The sequence below is a fragment of the Balaenoptera acutorostrata genome, chromosome 10 (genome assembly GCF_949987535.1).
Source record: "Balaenoptera acutorostrata chromosome 10, mBalAcu1.1, whole genome shotgun sequence".
NCBI classification, from domain to species: domain Eukaryota; kingdom Metazoa; phylum Chordata; class Mammalia; order Artiodactyla; family Balaenopteridae; genus Balaenoptera; species Balaenoptera acutorostrata.
In genome coordinates, this window is record NC_080073.1 from 10,821,728 (window position 1) to 10,845,695 (window position 23,968).

Genomic DNA, 23,968 nt, shown 5'->3' on the forward strand with positions numbered 1-23,968 from the left:
TCGAGCGGGGGCCACTCTTCATCGCGGTGCGCGGGCCTCTCACTATCGCGGCCTCTCCTGTCGCGGAGCACAGGCTCCAGACGCGCAGGCTCAGTAGTCGTGGCTCACGGGCCCAGTTGCTCCGCGGCATGTGGGATCTTCCCAGACCAGGGCTCGAACCCGTGTCCCCTGCATTGGCAGGCAGACTCTCAACCACTGCGCCACCAGGGAAGCCCTAGGTATTATTTTTTAACATGGATACATTCTTTTGTTTAACCATAAATATTTAAGTTGACTTAGGTACATTTAACCTGCTAGAAAAAACATTCTATATGTTTCCTCCCAGTTGTACCTAAAATTATTGCCTTTCCAGTCTGTGTGAGAGTCTCTTCTGCTTCCTATTTCTATCAAACAATAAAAATATGCAAAACCAATATGTCAAAATGCCCTCAGTTCTCTTAAATATTTTCTAAATTATTCTTCACACCTATCCTTTCCTGTCTGATAAAGGAGCCACAATGTCTAGGCATAAATAGACCTTGGGTTTCATTCATGCAGTACCTATCACAGTCTGTTTTCTTTCCTTGGGCATTTTGAGGCTAAGCATTATAGCAGCTGTAAATCACCAATTCACAGACTCATTTCCCTTGAAAGGGCCTAAGAGCCTCTTGGGTGTCCTGTATTTGAGAAAGCATTGATCTAAGCTGGAAGCCTTTGGCAGACTGGAAAAGATTCTAGATCTGGAGTGAAAAGGAGTGAGTTCTGTCCTCTTGTGCCCTAAGCAACTTCCTTTCTGCCCCAAACCTCAGTTTTCTCATTGGAGTGGTAAGGATTTGAGTAGGATGGTTTCCAGGCTGAAGCTCTAAGGTTTCATGACTCCTTTTACATTAGATGCCAAAGCTTTGTGTAGATTTTATTCATCTGGCTGAGAATTACTCTATCGAATATTCCTCATTCTCTCTGTATAGACAAAGTAGAGTTGGGAGTTAGAGAAGTTTCCTCTGTAATTCATTTGATAGCCTAATGATAAAAAACAAAAACACATTTTACGGAGGCTTATCTGAAATCGTCAAAGATATTTTGTCTCAACTCTCAACTGAACTTAGCCTTTACAAGTCAGTAGCCCCTATTGTTAATCAAAATGTCCATTATGTATATGTATATCAAATCATCACATTGTACACTTTATAGCATAGTATAAGTTATTATTTCCCTATTATTTAAACTAAGCACAGATTAGTCTTAAAAGATGAATTTAATCAGTCATTCATTTCTCTTTTGAATGAATAGTGTTGACTGAAAAAAATGCACAACCTGAAAGTTGAGAATTATGTTTTATTTGGTGGTCGTACTGAGGACTTAAGCCTGGAAGATAGCCTCTCAGATAGCTCTGAGGGACTGTTGTGAAGGGGTATGGGAGGAGCCAGGATATATAGGAGTTTTAGCAACAACAACAAAAAAACCCCAGAATATCAAAAGATTACTGTTAATTAAAGAAAAAACAAACATCTCAAGTTAATAAATTTAGTGATTTTCTATGTATGGGAAGGTGCAAGAGGAGTCTGGGCTCATTGAAATCATTCTTTTGATATGCACTTTTAACTTACTAGGGCCAGTACCCTGTTTTTCTCGATCCTGAATCCCCTCAGCGTGCATGGTTAGGGGTGGCTGCAGTAGCTAAGGGCTTGGTGGTCACAACATGCTGTGTTTACTGATATGGCAGGCGACATTTTTCATCCACAGCAGAAACCTGGTAATTGATCTAAATTCAATTAACCAGATATTTTGTAAATCACTTTGTGAATGATACAGACACAACTTTCTCATGTCAGCTGCAAGACAAGGTCTTTTTCTCCAAAACGAAAATAAAAACTTATGCTAATAAAAAATTGTTAACTCTTTTGTGCATCTTATCAAGGCCAATATTATTAGGCAATTTGAAGACCATACCAATAACCCTGTTCTAACAGTACCCATCTATGTTGTGTATGTGTGTTTATATATACACACACACACACACACATATAAAGTGTCCCTATGGAGTCCCTTAAGCAAAAGTGATCATAATTTTGATTCTGTAACTCCCAAACTCTGAACACAACTGATTGAACCATGAGCCCTAAAAGCAGCCAATCTATTGCCTGGGAAGTGACAAGTTACAGAATCTGGGTGGAGACAGTCTTCTGCATTAGGAATGATAATGGTCCATTAAAACAACCAGATCCTCTTTCATGGTGGTTTGGATTGGAAATACAGAAAAATCCACTGGAAGGGGAGCAAAAGAAAAAAAAAAAAAAAACTTGCATAAAGACAGAAAATATGTAATACCAAGGTAATAGAATCCAGCAAGAAATTGAAACTACAAGTAGACAGAAATCATAAGGTATAGAAGAAAATTTCAAAATAGAAGGTGAAGATTCACAGAATAGAAACAGAGGAACTGAGGTGCTCTGTTGTAGAAGGATCCAGGGACTCTTGCTGATGAGAAGGCGATGAGGAAAACTGAAGGCCAGAGTGGGTCATGTTCTGAAATCCTAGTTGCTGACATTGCACTAAGATTTATGATCTGGGATCCAAGCTGCACACTCTTAGACTGAATTAAGCAAAGCCTGGTACTGACGGTTTAACCATATAGTAGAAGAGAGAAAAAGCATGATATCCTAACAGACTACACAAGATGTCAGCTGTGTTCTCTTCCTGTCCTATTTCATACAGTTAAAGAAAAGAATCTAAAACATGATTATACAGCCCTAAAACTATATTTCATGATGGAAAACAACCTCAAATATAGTAAGAAGTAAGTAAAGGAGAAGTTACTTCACACTGTAACAGAGCAAATGTAATTTCTGGAAAGAGCTTCCCATGCTACACATAAACAAAGTCAAAATATGTAGCACAGTAACTAGACTGAGAACATTGTCCAGTAGGGAGAAATAGAAATAATAGCTGATGAACCCAATCTGGAATAAAAAACAACTCAAGGATCAGAAGAAAATTCTCCATAAATGTTATGTGCTAGAGAAGATCTTATTAAGTAACTAAAGTAAATAAAGAAAGAGCTCCAAGATAAAATAATTTATTTTTAAAAGAAATTTAAAAAGGAGTTTTAGAGCTGAAATAAATTTAGGAATAAAACTATATTAGAAAATTGGGGAGTGGTAGTTGGAGGAAGTTGGAAAATGTTAGTCATCTAATATTTTTAGAAGGAGGTTAAGAGATAAAATTGCAATGCTATGTTAAAATAATAATGATGCCAATCACTTAATATTTCTTACAGTACTATTTTTTAACCTTAGAGGGATTATTTAGAAAAACAATACTTTGTAAGGTGGATAATTATTTGGTATTCAATTTCTTTTATTTTTTTGAAATTATTTTATTTCTGTGTAATTTGCATAAATTAAATTAACAATTTTGTTAATTTAGCATTAATGATGCCATTTTTAGAGTTTTTCTGATTTTATAATTATGTGTCTCTGTCTTCTTATGTACACAGAGACATTTGGAATGGCATTCACCTAATAGTAATAATAGTTATTTCTGGAGAGTAGGATAGAATTTAGGTGATTTTAAAATTTTCTTCTGTGTGCTTTACTACATTTCTTTAATTCCATAATGAGAGTATGTATCAGTTTCACAATATTAATAAATCCATTTAAAAATGTGATCAGGCAGAATGTTGCCCATATCCTGAAGTGAGGCTCACAAATATCTCATTTCCTCTTTCCACAGCAGTGATCAGAGACTATTTCAAGGAGAACTAGATGATAATGCAAAAAGCCCTTAGTTCGTTCTCAAAGAAAATAAATGTCAAGATATTTTCACATTTTCTCACAGCATTATCAAAACTTATTGAAATGCTAAAAGGTTTCCATTGTCTTTTTAGTCTCTATTTCATTTATTTCCACTCTGATCTATATTATTTCCTTCCTTCTTCTGACTTTGGGCTTCATTTATTCTTTTTCTCTAGTTCCTTCATATGTAAGGTTAGATTGTTTATTTGAGATTTTCTTGTTTCTTAAGGTACATCTATATTGCTATAAACTTTCTTCTTAGTACCTCTTTTGCTGTATCCTGTAGATTTTGGTATGTCGTATTTTCATTTTCATTTGTCTTCCCATCAACAAATGAATGGATAAAGAAGATGTGGTATACACATGACACTGGAATACTACTCAGCCATAAAAAAGATGAAATCTTGCCATTTGTGAAAACATGGATGGCCTTTGAGGGTATTATGCTAAGTGAAGCAAGTCAGACAAGAAAAACAAATATCATATGGTTTCACTCATATGTGGAATATAAAATACAAACAAACAAAATAAATGAATCAACCAACCAACCAAACAAACACCAATTATACAAATACAGAGAATAGAGTAGTGGTTACCAGAGGGGAATGGGTAGAGGGAGGGCAAAATGGGTAAAGAGGATCAGAAGTATGGTCAAGATGGAAATGAAAATTTTGGTGGTGAGCATGCTGTAGTGCATACAGAAGTAGAAGTAGAAATATAATGTACAGATGAAACTTAAACAACAACAACAACAACAAAAGTAAAGCACCTAAAGATGGACTGAAGTCTTAGCCTTTAAGTTTCTGTAAAGAAAATCTACATTTAAAGAAAAACAGTTACAGAAATGCAATTTCAATGACTATCTCATTCAAGTGTTTAGCTTTACTTTTTTTTATTTTTTAAATTTGGGTATTCATGTATTCTCTTTAGAAGCTGAAGAACACTGCAGATAATGTCCAAAGAAAAAAGAGCCTATACTCAAAGGAAATATTTCATACTACTTGAGAGGGTCCATGGGATCTGTGAAGTTGATCTGCTGGCACCAGATGACAATCCCTTGTGTGTGCTACATGTCTCTGCAAGTAGTGGCACTTTGGTTCCGAATGTAAACATTGCCACCCCCTTCACACTGTTTAGTGGTGTCACTCATGTACATTTCCATGAATCTGAGGATAAAAATTATCATCAAAAGCATTAGGTTCACATGTCAAGAATGACACATGGAAGCAATAACTGGAATAAATATGTATAGCAGACAAGAAAAAAAAGATTCTAGACTCTGTGTCAGAAGCAGGACTTGGCGTGCAGCCGGGGAGCACCCCGCCATGCACACCCTGTGCCGGCGTGGCAGGGCAGCGGGGCTGGGGGTATGGGGAGCCAATGGGGAACTTCCTGGGGACCAATGGCTACCCCCTAGCCGTGAGACTTCCCGGGGCCAATGGCCGCCTGCTAGCCTTGTGGCTTGGTGCTCCGACCAGCTCTCAGGCCTCTGCCTCTGAGGTGGGAGAGCCGAGTTCAGAACATTGGTCCAGCAGAGACCTCCCAGCTCCACGTAATATCATACGGCTAAAGCTCTCCCAGAGATCTCCATCTCAATGCTAAGATCCAGCTCCAATCAATGAACAGCAAGCTACAGTGCTAGACACCCTATGCCAAAAAACTAGTAAGAGAGAAGCACAACCCCACCCATTAGCAGAGAGGCTGCCTAAAATCATAATAAGGTCACAGACACCTCAAAACACACACCGGACACAGTCTTGCCCACCAGAAAGACACGATCCAGCCTCATCCACCAGAACACAGGCATCAGTCCCCTTCACCAGGAAACCTACACAACCCACTGAACGAAACTTAGCCACTGGGGGCAGACACCAAAAACAACGGGAACTACAAACCTGCAGCCTGCAAAAAGGAGACCCCAAACACAGTAAGTTAAGCAAAATGAGAAGACAGAGAAACAAACAGCTGATGAAGGAGCAAGGAAAAAAACCACCAGATCAAGCAAATGAAGAGGAAATGGGCAGTCTACCTGAAAAAGCATTCAGAGTAATAATAGTAAAGACCATCCCAAATCATGGAAATAGAATGAAGAAAATGCAAGAAACGTTTAACAAGGACCTAGAAGAACTAAACGGCAAACAAACAATGATGAACAACACAATAAGTGAAATTAAAAATTCTCTAGAAGGAATCAATAGCAGAATAAATGAGGCAGAAGAACGGATAAGTGACCTGGAAGATAAATTAGTGGAAATAACTACCACGGACCAGAATAAAGGAAAAAGAATGAAAAGAATTGAGTACAGTCTCAGAGACGTCTGGGACAACATTAAACGCACCAACATTCGAATTATAGGGGTCCCAGAAGAAGAAGGGAAAAAGAAAGGGACTGAGAAAAAATTTGAAGAGATTATAGTTGAAAACTTCCGTAACATGGGAAAGGATATAGTCAATCAAGTCCAGGAAGCGCAGAGTCCCATACAGGATAAATCCAAGGAGAAACACGCCAAGACACATATATAATCAAACTAACAAAACTTGAAAACAAAGAAAAAATATTAAAAGCAAGAGGGAAAACCAACAAATAACATACAAGGGAATCCCCATAAGGTTAACAGCTGATATTTCAGCAGAAACTCTGCAAGCCAGAAGGGTGTGGCAGGACGTATTTAAAGTGATGAAAGGGAAAAACCTGCAACCAAGACTACTCTACCCAGCAAAGATCTCATTCAGATTCGACAGAGAAATTAAAACATTAACAGACAAGCAAAAGTTAAGAGAATTAAGCACCACCAAACCAGCTTTGCAGCAAATGCTAAAGGAACTACTCTAGGCAGGAAACACAAGAGAAGGAAAAGACCTACAATAACAAACCCAAAACAATTAAGAAAATGGTAATAGGAACATACATATCGATAACTACCTTAAATGTAAATGGATTAAATGATCGAACCAAAAGACATAGACTGGCTGAATAGATACAAAAACAAGACCCATATATATGCTGTCTACAAGAGACCCACTTCAGACCTAGGGACACATACAGACTAAAAGTGAGGGGATGGAAAAAGATATTCCATGCAAATGGAAATCAAAAGAAAGCTGGAGTAGCAATTCAAATATCAGACAAAATAGACTTCAAAATAAAGACTACTACAAGAGACAAAGAAGGACACTACATAATGATCAAGGGATCAATCCAAGAAGAAGATATAACAATTGTAAATATTTATGCACCCAACATAGGAGCACCTCATTACATAAGGCAAATACTAACAGTCATAAAAGGGGAAATCGATAGTAACACAGTCATAGTAGGGGACTTTAACACCCCACTTTCACCAATGGACAGATCATCCAAAATGAAAATAAATAAGGAAACACAAGCTTTAAATGATACATTAAACAAGATGGACTTAATTGATAACTACAGGACATTCAATCCAAAAAGAGCAGAATACACTTTGTTCTCAAGTGCTCATGGAACACTCTCCAGGATAGATCATATCTTGGATCACAAATCAAGCCTTGGTAAATTAAAGAAAATTGAAATCATATCAAGTATCTTTTCTGACCACAATGCTATGAGACTAGATATCAATTACAGGAAAAAAATCTGTAAAAAATACAAACACATGGAGGCTAAACAATACACTACTAAATAACCAAGAGATCACTGAAGAAATCAAAGGGGAAATTCTAAAAATACCTAGAAACAAATGACAATGAAAACACGACGACCCAAAACCTATGGGATGCAGCAAAAGCAGTTCTAAGAGGGAAGTTTATAGCAATACAATCCTACCTCAAGAAACAAGAAACACCTCAAATAAACAACTTAACATTACACCTAAAGCAATGAGAGAAAGAAGAACAAAAAACCCTCAAAGTTAGCAGAAGGAAAGAAATCATAAAGATCAGATCAGAAATAAATGAAAAAGAAATGAAGGAAACAATAGCAAAGATCAATAAAACTAAAAGCTGGCTCTTTGAGAAGATAAACAATATTGATAAACCATTAGCCAGACTTATCAAGAAAAAAAGGGAGAAGACTCAAATCACTAGAATTAGAAATGAAAAAGAAGAAGTAACAACTGACACTGCAGAAATACAAAGGATCATGAGAGAATACTACAAGTAATTCTATGCCAATAAAATGGACAACCTGGAAGAAATGGACACATTCTTAGAAAAGCACAACCTTCCGAGACTGAACCAGGAAGAAATAGAATCTATAAACAGACCAATCACAAGCACTGAAATTGAGACTGTGATTAAAAATCTTCAACAGATAAAAGCCCAGAACCAGATCGCTTCACAGGTGAATTCTATCAAACATTTAGAAAAGAGCTGACACCTATCCTCCTCAAACTCTTCCAAAATACAGCAGAAGGAGGAACACTCCCAAACTCATTCTATGAGGCCACCAGCACCCTGCTACCAAAACCAGACAAAGATGTCACAAAGGAAGAAAACTACAGGCCAATATCACTGATGAACATAGGTGCAAAAATCCGGAACAAAATACTAGCAGACAGAATCCAACAGCACATTAAAAGGATCATACACCATGATCAAGTGGGGTTTATCCCAGGAATGCAAGGATTCTTCAGTATATGCAAATCAAACAATGTGATACACCATCTTAACAAATTGAAGGATGAAAACCATATGATCATCTCAATAGATGAAGAAAAATCTTTCGATGAAAGTCAACACCCAGTTATGATAAAAACCCTCCAGAAATAGACAGAGATGGAATTTACCTCAACCTAATAAAGGCCATATATGACAAACCCACAGCCAACATTGTTCTCAATGGTAAAAAACTGAAACCATTTCCTCTAAGATCAGGAACAAGACAAGGTTTTCCACTCTCATCACTATTATTCAACATAGTGTTGGAAGTTTTAGCCACAGGCATCAGAGAAGAAAAACAACTAAAAGGAATCCAAATCAGAGAAGAAGAAGTAAAGCTGTCACTGTTTGCAGATGACATGATACTATACATAGCAAATCCTAAAGATGCTACCAGAAAACTACTAGAGCTAATCAATGAATTTGGTAAAGTAGCAGGATACAAAGTTAATGCACAGAAATCTTTTGCATTCCTATACACTAACGAAGAAAAATCTGAAAGAGAAATTAAGGAAACACTCCCATTTACCAATGCAACAAAAAAAATAAAATACCTAGGAATAAACCTACCTAAGGAGACAAAAGACCTGTATGCAGAAAACTATAAAACACTGATGAAATAAATCAAAGATGATACACACAGATGGGGAGATATACCATGTTCCTGTATTGGAAGAATCAACATTGTGAAAATGACTATACTACCCAAAGCAATTTACAGATTCAGTGCAATCCCTATCAAACTACCAATGGCATTTTTCACAGAACTAGAACAAAAAATTTCACAATTTGTATGGAAACACAAAAGACCCCAAATAGCCAAAGCAATATTGAGAAAGAAAAATGGAGCTGGAGGAATCAGGCTCCCGGACTTCAGACTATACTACAAAGCTACAGTAATCAAGACAGTATGGTACTGGCACAGAAACAGAAATCTAGATCAATCCAACAGGATAGAAAGCCCAGAGATAAACCTATGCACATATGGTCACCTTATTTTTGATAAAGAAGGCAAGAATATACAATGGAGAAAAGACAGCCTCTTCAATAAGTGGTGCTGGGAAAACTGGAGAGCTACATGTAAAAGGATGAAATTAGAACACTCCCTAACGCCATACACAAACATAAACTCACAATGGATTGAAGACTTAAATGTAAGGCAAGACACTATCAAACTCTTAGAGGAAAACATAGGCAGTACGCTCTATGACATAAGTCACAGCAAGATCTTTTTTGACCCACCTCCTAGAGAAATGGAAATAACAAAAATAAACAAATGGGACCGAATGAAACTTAAAAGCTTTTGCACAGCCAAGGAAACCATAAACAAGACGAAAAGACAACCCTCAGAATGGGCGAAAATATTTGCAAATAAAGCAACTGACAAAGGATTAATCTCCAAAATTTACAAGCAGGTCATGCAGCTCAATGATTCACTTTGTTATAAAGTAGAAACTAACACACCATTGTGAAGCAATTATACTCCAATAAAGATGTTAAAAATAAATAAATTAAATAAAATAAAATAGTGCCCAAGGCACAATACACCCACTAAAAAAAGAAAAATGCTCTAAGGATATATTTTACAATACAGGGAATATAGCCAATATTTTATAGTAACCAAAAATGAAATATAACCTTTAAAATTGTGAATCACTATGTTGTTTACCTAAAACTTATTTAATATTGTAGATCAACTATACCTCAATAAAAAAATTTGGACTTTAAAAAAAAAAAAAACCCAATCCAAAAATGGGCAGAAGATCTAAATAGACATTTCCAAAGAAGATATACAGATCGCCAACAAACACATGAAAGGATGCTCAACATCACTGATCATTACGGAAATGCAAATCAAAACTGCAATAAGGCTTTTCGGCCGGAACCGCCATCTTCCAGTAATTCGCCAAAATGACCAACACAAAGGGAAAGAGGAGGGGCACCCGCTACATGTTCTCTAGGCCTTTTAGAAAACATGGAGTTGTTCCTTTGGCCACATACATGCGAATCTACAAGAAAGGTGATATTGTAGATATCAAGGGAATGGGCACTGTTCAAAAAGGAATGCCCCACAAATGTTACCATGGCAAAACTGGGAGAGTCTACAATGTTACCCAGCATGCTGTTGGCATCATTGTAAACAAACAAGTTAAGGGCAAGATTCTTGCCAAGAGAATTAATGTGCATATCGAGCATATTAAGCACTCTAAGAGCCGAGATAGCTTCCTGAAACGGGTGAAGGAAAATGATCAGAAAAAGAAGGAAGCCAAAGAGAAAGGTACCTGGGTTCAGCTGAAGCGCCAGCCTGCTCCACCCAGAGAAGCACACTTCGTGAGAACCAGTGGAAAGGAGCCTGAACTGTTGGAACCCATTCCCTATGAATTCATGGCATGATGGGTGTAAAGAAAATAAAAGACCTGGACTGTGTAAAAAAAAACAAAAAAAACAAAAAAAACTGCAATAAGGTATCACCTCACACCAGTCAGAATGGCCATCATCAAAAAATCTACAAACAATAAATGCTGGAGAGAGTGTGGAGTAAAGGGAACCCTCTTGCACTGTTGGTGGGAATGTAAAGTGATACAGCCACTATGGAGAACAATATGGAGGTTCCTTAAAAATCTAAAAATAGAACTACCATACGACCCAGCAATCCCACTACTGGGCATATACCCTGAGAAAAGCATAATTCAAAAAGAGTCAGGTACCACAATGTTCATTGCAGCACTATTTACAATAGCCAGGGCATGGAAGCAACCTAAGTGTCCATCAACAGATGAATGGATAAAGAAGATGTGGCACATATATACAATGGAATATGACTCAGCCATAAAAAGAAACAAAATTGAGTTATTTGCAGTGAGGTGGATGGACCTAGAGTCTGTCATACAGAGTGAAGTAAGTCAGAAAGAGAAAAACAAATACCGTATGCTAACACATATATATGGAATGTAAAAAAAATAAAAAATTCGTTCTGAAGAATCTAGGGACAGGACAGGAATAAAGACGCAGACGTAGAGAGTGGAGTTGAGGACACGGGGAGTGGGAAGGGTAAGCTGGGACGAAGTGAGAGAGTGGCATGGACATATATATACACTACCAAATGTAAAATCTATAGCTAGTGGGAAGCAGCCGCGTAGCACAGGGAGATCAGCTCGGTGCTTTGTGACCACTTAGAAGGATGGGATAAGGAGGGTGGGAGGGAGACGCAAGAGGGAGGAGATATGGGGATATATGTATATGTATGGCTGATTCACTTTGTTGTAAAGCAGAAACTAACACACCATTGTAGAGCAATTATACTCCAATAAAGATGTTTAAAAAAAAAGATTCTATACAAGAGTATAAATCAGCTAAATCATTCTCTAAGGACACACATGAACTTTATAAATGATGCATTCACAGATGCTGAGGTGGTCAAGGACAGTCACTGAGCATGCTTTTTCTTTGAGAATCACAGCATCTCAAGGTAAGAAGAATCAAGAAGAAATGAGTCTGGCTTCATGTCTTTGCCACTGCAGAGGTGCTGTCGGCCACCAAATCTATGTATTTTTCCACTCCAGATTCAAGTCCCCAAGATGACAGCAATTCTGTCTCTTGCCTCAGGAGGAGTGTATCATCTTACATTGCCAGCAAGATGTCACTGAGAGTAAGCCTAAATGCTTCCATTATTTTCATCCCATTACTCCTAGTTATCCCCTACTGGGCCATTCTAAATACTGTAATTTCACTCTCATCTGTTTTTCTTTCTTTCAAATATTCACGTGCTATCATTATTTCCCCCTGCTTTTGCCCCTAAGCTCTTTTAATTGTTCCTTATAAGTAAGACCCTCCATCCTTTTTTTCCTCTGAAGACACAGTGGTGAATATAAGGGTGCCTTTTATTTTTCTTCATTGCATGGGAAAAATATGGTCCATTTATAGAAGTTTCTCAGGAGATAAATCACCTAGATCGTGGGGAGCTGGAAGTTTTTGACAATACGTTACTTGCTTTACTGATGATGCTTGAATTCAGAGGCTGTTCTCATAAAAATTGGTCCCAATGAATCATTTGACACAGCCTATGGTGTTGACAATATCTCAGAGAATCCCTCATTGGCTGGCTTTGTCCATGCTCACCACAGCAGTTCTATGATCCAAGTAAGTTGCAGTGAGTTTGTGAGCTTCAAATTGGATGCCAGCAAGAAATTCGTGAGATGTATCACTAATGGGAATAGAGTTTATTGAGCAGGGATGAGTTCAGTTTCAATTATTTAACTGTTTAGCGGGCTGCCTTGGCCAACAGTTATTCATAAAACATACCCTTTATGCCTAGGATGCATCCATGATTCCTCCTCTCATTTGAAAAGCTCTGAGACATGGTATGGATGATGATAAACTAATGCTTTTCATGCTCTCTGAGCTAGAAGAGATCATTACTGTCCAAATTCCCAATTCAAATTAGATCCTGGGGCTTAGCTGCATGTGTATCAAGATGGTGCAGAACTCCCCTGTGACAATGAATTGAAGAGCTTCCATCTGTAATAGAACATTTCCTCCCATCCATATTTTACACAGCTGGGTCACAGAAGCAGATAGCTATTGGCATGATGATTACCCTCAGTTAGCTCATAATCCACAGTGTAAGAAAGGTCTTTAGAATAATGCATACTTCAAAGCCAACCAGAATAGGGTATTCTGAAAAAGTAAAGTGAAGTTTTTTAAAAGAAAATGCAAATGGAATTCTTCTAGGAAAATGCTGGGGACAGTGTTCATCCTCCTCCATTATTCCTCAGTGTTTTCTACCAGCTTCTATGAACACTTCCAGGACAATGCAATCTAGATTTTCCTTCTTGGCCCAATTTTTGTTTGTTTGGTTTTGGTTTTGGGGTTTTTTCCCCTACTTTACTCACTTCTTTTCTTCTTCTCATCCCTCTAAAGATGGCTGTTTCCCCAAGAAATTTTTCTTGAATTGGATGTTTGATTTCTCATCATTTTCTCATTGGAAATTCATACTCACTTTCATTTTATCAATTAGCTTTATAAACGTGACTCCCAAACCTCTAATCCATCCCTGAGGTACAGACATGCATATCCAACTGCTTTCTGGAAATCACCTGAAATTCTCATAGGCAACTCACATGTAGAATAGCTCAAACTGAATTAAACTTCCCTTCCTATGTTCCCCATTTTTGCTTAGTGGCTCCATTTTTCCACTTATTACCTTCCAAAACCCAGTATCATCTTTGAATCTTTCTCCCCTTCTTCTCTGTTTTTCCTCCTTCCCTAGAAAAATAATTTGCTGCCCAGTTCTATTTATTTTCAAAATAAAATCCTTCAATACATTTTCCAAGGTCTATTAAACCTACTTTCTACCCTATCTCCCCACATTCAATTGCTCCCTACTCTAATCAGTCTTTTTTTCCCCATGTGTGCTAATATTTTAGAAAAATAGCATTATTTTAGCATCAGAGAAAATTTTTAGTATCAAATGTGTTTGACAAATGTGGACTAAAAAAATATTTAACTTCAGGAATTCTCCGAGTATTTAATAACATTATGTAGATTGTGGGATACAATATGCAGTGTTTACCAAACTTATTGATAGTCAAATTCTTTTTTGAAAGAAACAAGTGCTGTTTGGAACACATAGCATGTTGCTAGATTTATCGACCTAAAATATTTACCTTCATAAATTTATGATTTAAAAAATTTAGTAAATTCAAAATAGTATAAAATGTCCTTAGCCCAATAAAGGGTTTCTATTTAACAACAGCAATAAGAAATAACATCCTAAATAAGGAAGTGTCTGAAGCACTTCCTTTAAAATCAGGACTGAAAAACGCATTCACACCATTCAGTTCAACACTGTACAGGATGTCTGAGCCAGCGAACTAAGACAGAAAGAAGACATTTAGGTCATAAGGATAAGAAAGGAGGAAATAACATTTTACCATTTATAGATGATACACTAATCTTCATGGAAAACCAAAAGAATCTCCATATAAATCATTAAGAGGCATTTTACAGAAAAACAAATACATGAGTAGGTGTTCAGCTAAAAGTAATTGAGAAATGCAAACCTAAAGTATTTTAAGGGATCATTTTATGCAAATTTCATGGGTAAAAATTAAGAAACCTGACGACATCAAATGTTTGAGAGACAAGATTTCTTGTATCTTATATCTTTCTAATGGGAGTTATTATTTTGAGTTCCTGGACCCAATCCCAATGTATGTGTGTGAAGGGAGATCTCCCACATAACCTCAAGCAATTCTCGGACACAAGCAGGGTGTGTGAGAATTTAAATCAATTTGGACACCGTCTACCCAGAGATAGTGTCAGATTCCACAGGTTGAGGGTTCAGTGCTATAATACCATCACCCCCGCCACATACACACATACTTCAGATGCCAGTGGCAAACCTAGGATGCCACCTGTTCTAAATTTTAGACAAAGGAACAATCAGTTTGTGAGGAATTGACAGGACAAACAAAGAAACTTGGGTTTTGGGTTCCCTATTAGTCAAGAATCTAGACAGAGTTTTGGCTTGGGGTAGGAAATGAAAGAGGTAACAAGCTTTGTTTATACAGGCTTCTAGGCCTGAATTCCCTATCTCTGGCATTTTTCTACTTTCAATAGACAGAAAGAAGGGTCAGAGTGTCCCTCTTGCATTAGCCATTTCTTAAGTAACTTCAATTCAAAATAATTAATATGGTATTGAAGCACATTTTAGGGGGATATACCCTGGGCCCCCAAAATATGCACAAGAATATACAAAATTATAATGCCCAATGAGTATGAATAAAGTGTGATTCTATATTTGGAATATTGTGCAACAATCAATATTTTTTTTAAAACTATAGGTGTATGCAGTAGTATGGAGAAATATTAGCATTGCAGTATTGAGTAAAAAGTTAAGTCCCAGAAGATTACAAATAGCCTAACATTGTTTTTATAAACATTAAAATACCTAAACAGTATGCTTTTTGGGATACATATATATGTGATAAAACATGAGAAAAAGCAAAGAAAGGTTTAAAGAGAGCAGTTACCTCAGACAGAAACGTGCAGAAAGATGGTATAGGGACAGCCATAAAGAATGTAATAAACAAAGGATTACCATTAATCCAATTCTATTTAGCTGTGTTTAAAATGAACAAACAAAAGTCAGGAATTGTAAATTAAATGGTAGAGGGTGGGAAGGAATTCTTGGGTTTCTGGCTTGAGCAACTGAGTGAATGATCATGCCATTTACTGAAATGGAAGAACAACATTTCATTTTGAGTTTTTCTGGGAGGAAAAGTAATTTTACCTCAACCCTTCTGAGTTCTTAACTGAGGCCCCTGTAATAAAAGATGTATTAACAGGAGAAAGAGAAAACAAATAAGAGAAAAACAAACAGAAATTTAATAACATGTGTACCTCATGTATACATGGAAGATACCCAGGGAAAATTGTGTAACTCCCCAGCAGGGCTTAGAATTCAGGATTAAATACCATCTTAATAAGGAAAGAGAAGAGGGGTTTTAGGTCTCTTAGGAGAGAGTCAGTGATTTTTAGGGCCTTTAGAAGAATAGATGGAAGGTACGACAGTTTGTGACAAAGTTTGTCTGGCTGTGGTGTCAACTTCTAGTCTCCTCTTCTGTGACTGGTCAGTCTTCACTGTTGACGAAACACATGCAGTGGGATTTAATACAGTTGAACTCCTTTTGGAGGTTCTGTCTTTAGGCAGGTAAGGGGAGTTCAGAGAAAGCCACTCCCTGAGTTCCCTACTTTCCAAGTACCTACAGCTCAAATAACCAATATACCCAAGTGGCATATTTTGGGATGGCATATTACGTTGACTTTCAAGTTGAATATAAAACATCAGTGTGTAGAGGTCAGAAACCACAGTGGGATCAGGGCTCACTTGAACACAGAGGACATGGGGGAGCAGCTGCTGCTGCCCAGACCCTTATTACTTTCTATGGCTGACCCCACAGCTAGACTACATGTCCCAGCCAGCCTTGCAGCTGGATAATGATCACATGACTAAAGTTCTAGCCAGTGTAGTTTGAGAGGATATGATATGGCTCCTCTGCATCTTTTCCCTTCCTGAGGTCCCAGAGGTGGTATAACTGTAAAATGGAAAAAAACAATGTCTTGTAATCACTTTAAAGAGCAAAGCCACCGACAAATTGTGCCTGCCTTGAATAGTTATGTGATCAAAAAATAAACTTGTGTGTTTGAACTAGTTTATATTTTTAGATATATGTTATATAAATCTTATACATAATTATATAATATAAATTTGTATATCAATATATTAATACACTGATATTAATAAATATTAATAAATATATTAATACATATTAGTATAAATATCTAAATATTTAACACATCATATCTATGTGTTAAAGCAGTTCAGTCTACACCACTGAATATGGGAATTAGCATTTTCAAGTGCAGTACTGCTTTACCAAAAACTGATAAAATATGTAGCAATGAAGAACTGATTGGGCCCACAACAGGTAGTTCAGAAATAGATTTCACAGCCTTGAAAAATGGAGGCATGTCAGGTAGAACTGTCACCTACGATCACTTGGAAGGAAGATCAAGGGCATACTGAGCCTGTTGCTCTGGAAGCAGCAGATGGAATGTGTTAGAATGTCAGTACTTGCTGGTTGTTTCTTGCTGCTTATAGCAAGTAATTACAAGCAAAAGTTTGCAAGCAGAAATTAAAGAATTTACGGGGCTGAAAAAGCCAATTTCTTATAGATTGCAAAGAACAGGAGACAATTTAAAGAAGGCCTATTAAAACAGCTCAGTTAAAAAAAAAGGAACTCAGCCTTGTGGCAAAGATAAAGGTTGTTATATATCTACCCAAGACTTTTATTTCAGATAACCTCAAGGTAAGTGCCATTAATTTAAGAGAAAGAAGCATAGGGACAAAGAAGAAAAGAAATATGGAGGATGCATCTAGGCAAAAGCTTAGGACATTGTTGCTGCTATCTAGAAGCAAATACATCAAAAGTTTTTAAGAGAATTGCATTGCCTGTGAAAGCACAAGCCTGGCCTAAAGATGCCTTTAACTGCTCAAGTCATAAAACATCCCAAGGGTTCAAAACTTGCACCAGCGGCAAGCAGGCTACACAAGCTCCATATAGGCACCTACGTGCACTTACGACATGGCCAGGAGAGAAACAGGCAAGGAAGAGCATCCCAGAGGGTGTCCTTCCCAGAGAGCAGAAGTGGGATATGACGATTCTAGTCGCGGAACTTCCTTCACTGCCAGGGGTCTTCAGTGCCTGTTCCCAAGATCCCATCCTGGCAATGGACCAGACTGATGACTGTTTTCTATTCTTCTCTTTTCAAATGGAAGTTTTTATTGTGATCATCCTATCCCTGTTCCACTAATGCACATTGGATGTGTCTAGAGTTTCTCAGCCATGGGTGACTTTATACCCCAGGGCGTTCCTGAAATGAACCAGGGTCATTTGCCTGATGCACAGCAAACCAAACGCTGAGATGCTGAGCTTTGCAGCAGAGAAAGAGTTTATTCACCAGGCAGCCAAACGAGGAGATGGGAGATCAAGACTCAGATCTACCTCCCTGAAGGCAAGGGGCTTGGGAATATGTATGGGATAAAGAAGCAGGATGGTCTTAAGTGTGGGGAGAGGTGACTGGAGGTAGGGAAAAGGTAAGGAAATTGGTGTTCTGTGCAGGTGTACCTGAGTTACATGCTTCTTCATGGGATGCATGTTCAAAAATGGAGGTGTTTTGCATTATCTGAGGGTGGAGTTTTTGGCCCTGTGACATCAAAACATCATTCATCAGACACCTGTGCAGGCCTAGTTTAGTGTCAGTGGTCCAAACCAGTCTTAGCTGGCTCAAACTAGACAAGAGCTGACTCCAAGTTGCCGAAAAACAATTTAAGCCCTCATTACTATAGCTACCCATACGTTGAAGGCAATGTCTGTAGGGGTGCTTAAGGAGTCTTGTGATATATTACCTGAGATACCTGAGGCTTGGAGGGTTTGCAGTTAAAGAAAGAGAAAAAAGAAAAGAAACAAAATAACTAAGGTAAGTTTAATCAGTGAGGGCAGTTTACAAGCTAAGGAGTTTTAACAAGCTGTTTCCTTATCTACCTTTCTGTAAAACAGGGTCAAGAAATTCTGCTAGTAACCAGCCTCTGTTAACCACATGGGGTAGAGTTTCAAGGGGACATTTGGCAACATCTGGAGACATTTTTTGGAGTCACAACTGGTTGGGGGGGGGCGTGTGACTGGCATCAGTGGGTAGAAGCCAAGTATGGTGCTAAACACCACACAGGGCATCCCCTATATGAAGAACAGCCAAACCATTTGCCTCCTTGAATTTTACCTTTTGGATTTAGATGAGGTTGTATGGCTAACTTCTACCCCGTGAAGCAGAAGTGATGTGTGCTGTTTATTGGCTGGTGATTTCAAAGCAAGGAGGTGGGTCTCAGCCATAACTCTAAATGATGATGGAGCCACTAAATGAAAAGGGCCTGGGCATTTCACTCACACCCCCTGACCAGAAACACTACCTTAGAATGAGCAATGATATAGTCAGTGTCTACTTACTGTAGTAGTCCTGCCTACCTTAAATAAGGTGGTACTTTAGAGACCGTATTTTAAATAAGATAACATGCAAAGGTCTAAGATATCATTGGCTCTCATTAGCCACTTTTTCGCTATTCATTTGAGTGTATCTTTTATTCACATAAATGTTGTATGTACTCAGAACTGTAAAAAGTCTATCTACATGCACAAGAAGAAAACAACATTGCCCGACTTTAAGGAGCCCTCAGGCTGTTGGGGAAATAAGATGCTTCAAATTACAGCCAACGGTATGGGATAGAGAGTTCAGGAAACACTTGCCTTTGAATGCCGTTGGTTTGTCCCCACAGCTTCTACACCCAACGATAATTATAAACTTAAATGCCAGCCATAACTTTTGCATATTAAACGCAACCATTTCCTCCGTCATCCCACATCTGTGAAAGAAGGGGACATTCCATGAAATAATAAAGAAGAGAAAGTCATAGAGGAGACAATCTGCTGCTTCCTTAGGGAGGACCTATGCAAAGGCAGTCTCTTTTGGAAGCTCTTCCTTCTGACCTAAAGTGATGGGGATAGGGACCCAGGCTGGCTCTTCACAAAGGAACCATCATGCGCTGAAGTTCCAAAGAAGACATGATTATTTCCAAACTCTGAGAATGTGAGTCTCCCAGAATAACTAGGATACAGTTAGGAGAATACACAAGGCACAGCCGCTCCGTTTAGCCAATAATCAGTGAAACAACAACAACAAAACAAGCAGAAAACCGGTATTGATATTTTGCAGTTTTTTACAAGTCCCATTTACTAGGCACTTAAAGTGAGCTAAGCCCTCCGCTCAGTGCTTTTTATACATCGCATTTAAACCCCAATGTCATTATTATCTAGTATTCACTTCATTTTACAAAACAGGAAAATTGAGGCTCAGAAAAGGAAAATGTTATGTCCAAAGTCATACCCCCAGCATAAGGTGAAGCTGGGAGTCAAAGAGATCTCTGTGAGTCTAGAAATATTTTGACCATGTGGTCAGACACTGGTGATTTGAAACTTGTCCTCAAATAGAGGTCATTTGGCAGAAAGCACAGCATCGTGGAGGGAAGACAGTGGCTGCTAAGATTTGATCAGAATCTGTCCCTGTTAGCTTTTACTGCATAACAAACTATTTTGATACTTAGTGACTTAAAAATATTTTTATTAATTTTTATTTTGCTCAGACTCTTGTGGGAAAGAAAATCAGGAAGGGCTCAGCTGGTCAGTTTGAATCTGAACCACGTGGCATCAGCTGCTGGCTGGGGCTGGAGGACCCACACCCAAGGTCTCTTCATCTACACAGCTGGCATCTTGCTTCTCCTTGGCCTCTCTCTCTCTCACCACATTGCATTTCCACACTAGCTTAGGGCTCTCACAGCAGAGAGCCTCAGGGTAGACACAAATCTTACGAGATTGCTGGCGTCCAACGGGGAGACATACGAAGCTGCCAGGACAGCTAAGGACTATGCTCAAAAAAAGTACAGCATCACTTCCACCATATCTATTATAAAAGCAGTACAGAAGCTGCCTGGATTCAAGGAGGTGGAGGAATAAATCCTACCTCTTGATGCAGGAGTGTCCAGGTCACACTGCAGGGGAGTATAAGAAATGGGAGACAATGTGGCCACCATCTTTGTCAAACACAACCAACCCACAGAGAGACACTCTTCAGAGGCAGTGCGGCAGGACGCACAGGAAACAGACAGTACGAGAAGATTATCAGACTAAAAATGAAGCTTTTCCCAGCCAAAGACACCTTCCATCCAGCAGTACCAACACAATGCCCAAACAACCAAACACGGAGGAAGAGATAGAATAAGGAATGTTTAAAACAAGTAGAAGTGGTTCTTAAAGTTAGGAAGGTATGTACTTCAGAAAGTGGGCTTGAGTGAAGTCATTTGAATGCACTGTTTATATTAGCACCCACATGCCAAACCCTATTTTAGGTGCTGGGGATACAAAGATTATACAACACGATTCCTGACTTCAAGAAGTTCAAAGTTCCAAGAATGCACTATGACCCCTTTTAATTAACATTTTCTGTTGTCACCTAGTCAAGGCTGAAATTGTGGCAATAGAGAATGAGGAAGCAAAAAAGAATGAGGAGAAAAAGCATTTTTGCCTCAATCTGGATTCGGAGGAGTATTCTGATTCTTTGCTAAATTGAGATCACTTATTCAGTATGAATCCCACCTGAATTAAACATAATTTAAGCATATATATTTGCAAATTCAGGGGTGAGCAATACCTGGTGTTTACTCACTCTTCCTATCCCTAGTAAATCAGGGCACCATGTCCTCCTGAGGCCACATATGGCTTTAATATCCTTTTTAATACTGTGTTCCAGGCAGCCACTACCAATCTATCAAGTTACCACACAAGAGGTGACCTGCTCACCATCATGTTGGAGGGAAGGATTTCTCAGTTAATGCTTTTGAGTCCAACCTTCTGCATGGACAACTGAACACATCTAAAGACAAGTTGTCAATCAGTTAGCATATTAGTCCTCATGGTAAATCACCTAGGGATCAGACCAGACCAATTAAATACAAATCTCTAAGGAAAGATATATATGGTTTGTTTGTTTAAGTTCTGGAGATGACAATATGCAGCTATGGTTGTGACCGCATTGTGCCTAAACAAGAAATGCATCTTTGAATGTCTGGTACAAAGATAGTAATTATACAGCAGGCTCCCAAAGAAGAACATTTACTGACTAAGACATTGTCAGACAGCTGGGTTTTATTCCCAGTAGGTTTAAACTTCCAACTGATATCCAGATGTAGTATATTTCATATTTGTTTCTATGTTTATATGCTGATAAAACCTCAGAATTAATCAATACATTACAATCACAATTTTTGGTGTGTTCTTGATAATGTTGATTTTTCATTTTACAGTAAGCAAACTAGGGCAGCAAGGAATTTTTAAAGTATAAGAATAATGGAGAAAGGAGTATATGGTTGTTTTGTTTCTCCTCTGGCTTACTTGAAATATTGACATTATTAGAAAAAGTCGCTGAAACAAAAAAACACAAGCGGTAATAAAAATATCCCCATTAGAAAGGAGTTTATCACATCAAAATTAATGATTTTCAACCAGTAACAATGCCACTCTTTGGTTGTCAAGTTAACTCAATTTCAATTTAACTGAGCCACTCTATCATCCGAATCAGAGTAACAGACAGAGATGAATTAAGGCGATTCAGAGGATGCATATACTGTGTGCCCAGGATAAAAATTAATCCTGGGGAATGTTTTTATTTCTTCATATTCTCTCTCTCGTGCTTCTCTATTCTCTCTCTCTCCCTCTATCTCTCTGTCTCTGTCTCATGCTTCTTTAAGAATTATCTTTCTTAATTGCAATGATGATGGTATCATCACATTTATTTTATTCAATGGCTGTGATATTCATTTTCTTTGTCTCCCTTTGTAAAAGGGAGAGTGATACCATACTTTCAAGGGAACTATTATGCGGTCTCAATTCCAACCTAATGTTATACTCTTTTCTTCTGCCTTGTGAAACCTATGGCTATTATAACAGATACAGTGTCTCTAATTCTTTATGATATTACCAGTTTTAAGTCAGTATGCAAAAGTGGTTCCATAGCTCCTTTTTGTGTGTGTGAGAAGAGTAAAACAAGGCTAAAGGATTCACACAGAGCTAACTTGGCATTAATTGGGATATTGACTCAGCAATCATTTCCTGAAAGCATAGACATCAAGGCACCCTTTCAGGCCATAGGGATGCAAAGATGAATAAGACGTGATTCCTATACTCAAGAGCAATTATAGTGCAATGTGGTAAGTCTAACAACATTCACCCTGATAAGGGCTGTGGAAGTCAAAGAATAGCGAGACTGACTAGCTGGTGAAGACTCCTCTCTCCCCACTTCCCAGCAAGTTGCACCAAGATCTGGCTGTGAGGCCATTTCCTGCACCTCTGAGTACACTTGCACTCATGTCTCATCTCCTCAACCAGACGGTAAGCATCTTGAGAACAGTGTAGTTTCTTCCTGGAACTTTAATAAATTTTGGAGCCTTCATGTGGGTCACTCTCTATATAGGACTGCACTTGAGAAACTCTTAGTAGTCTAAGGGCAAAAACTAATTGAAAAGAAATTGCATTCTTTATTGTATCTTTCCAAGACCATCATAGGGGGCCCATTCATCACCCACAGCAATAGCTTTTCACATCTCTCTTCCTTGTCTCCCAGTGATATCACATCACACCACAGTTTTAGTGTCAAAAAAACTCTCCCTCCTAATTTGTTCTCTCTGTGCTCTCTTTCTTGTCTTTCTCTCCTCCATCTTTTCCTCTGTTTTTCATTATATAGATTCCCTTACTTTTCTTCCTATTTCTTATCTTTCTCTGGTTTTCTTTGGGCTTTGAGCAGCAAAACTTCACTTTCTCTCCTGACTCTGGTTTTGTCTCTCTCTTTCTCTGTCTAGTGTCCTTATTCTGTTTAATAAAATTTCAGGGAAGTGGGCAGGCAAGTATAGAAGAGAGTACAGAGAGAAGGCCTGTAAATGCTCACCCTTTGGTCAAACAAATGAACTTCCATTTCGTCTCTGACACCTAAAAGCTCAGGACAGTACTCCTCAAAATCTGGTTTTCAGATCACCTAAATCAGTATTACCAGAAGAGCTAGTTAAAATTATAGATTCCCCAGATCTGTTGGTTTGAAATCCCATCTAAGCCCTATTGATTCAATGTCTCTGGGGGAGGAACCTAGCAATCAACATTTTAATAAGCATACAACGGGGATTTTAAACGATTTGAAAATCTCTGTGATAGGAATATGAAGGAGTAGGGAGATGATTTAGGGATGGAGTTTCCAGGGAAGTCTGCATAGAAGACGTGGATGGACCTAGAGACTATCATACAGAGTGAGGTAAATCAGAAGAGAAAAACAAATATCATATATTAACGCATATATGTGGAATCTAGAAAAATACAGATGAACCGTTTTGTGAGGCAGAA

The 23,968-nt window shown here is 38.2% G+C and overlaps 1 protein-coding gene across 1 annotated transcript; it reads left to right on the top strand.

Moving 5' to 3' along the window:
• The first annotated feature begins 10,288 nt into the window (after positions 1-10,288).
• On the top strand, positions 10,289-10,846 carry LOC130709079 (60S ribosomal protein L21-like). Its single transcript, XM_057555155.1, has one exon. It carries the CDS (start codon positions 10,323-10,325, stop codon positions 10,803-10,805), a length of 483 nt encoding a protein of 160 aa, XP_057411138.1. The 5' UTR covers positions 10,289-10,322; the 3' UTR covers positions 10,806-10,846.
• Positions 10,847-23,968: the final 13,122 nt, after the last annotated feature.

Excerpts from the sequence above, each read along its gene's own strand:
- LOC130709079 (XM_057555155.1), top strand. The coding sequence starts at position 10,323 with ATGACCAACACAAAGGGAAAGAGGAGGGGCACCCGCTACATGTTCTCT.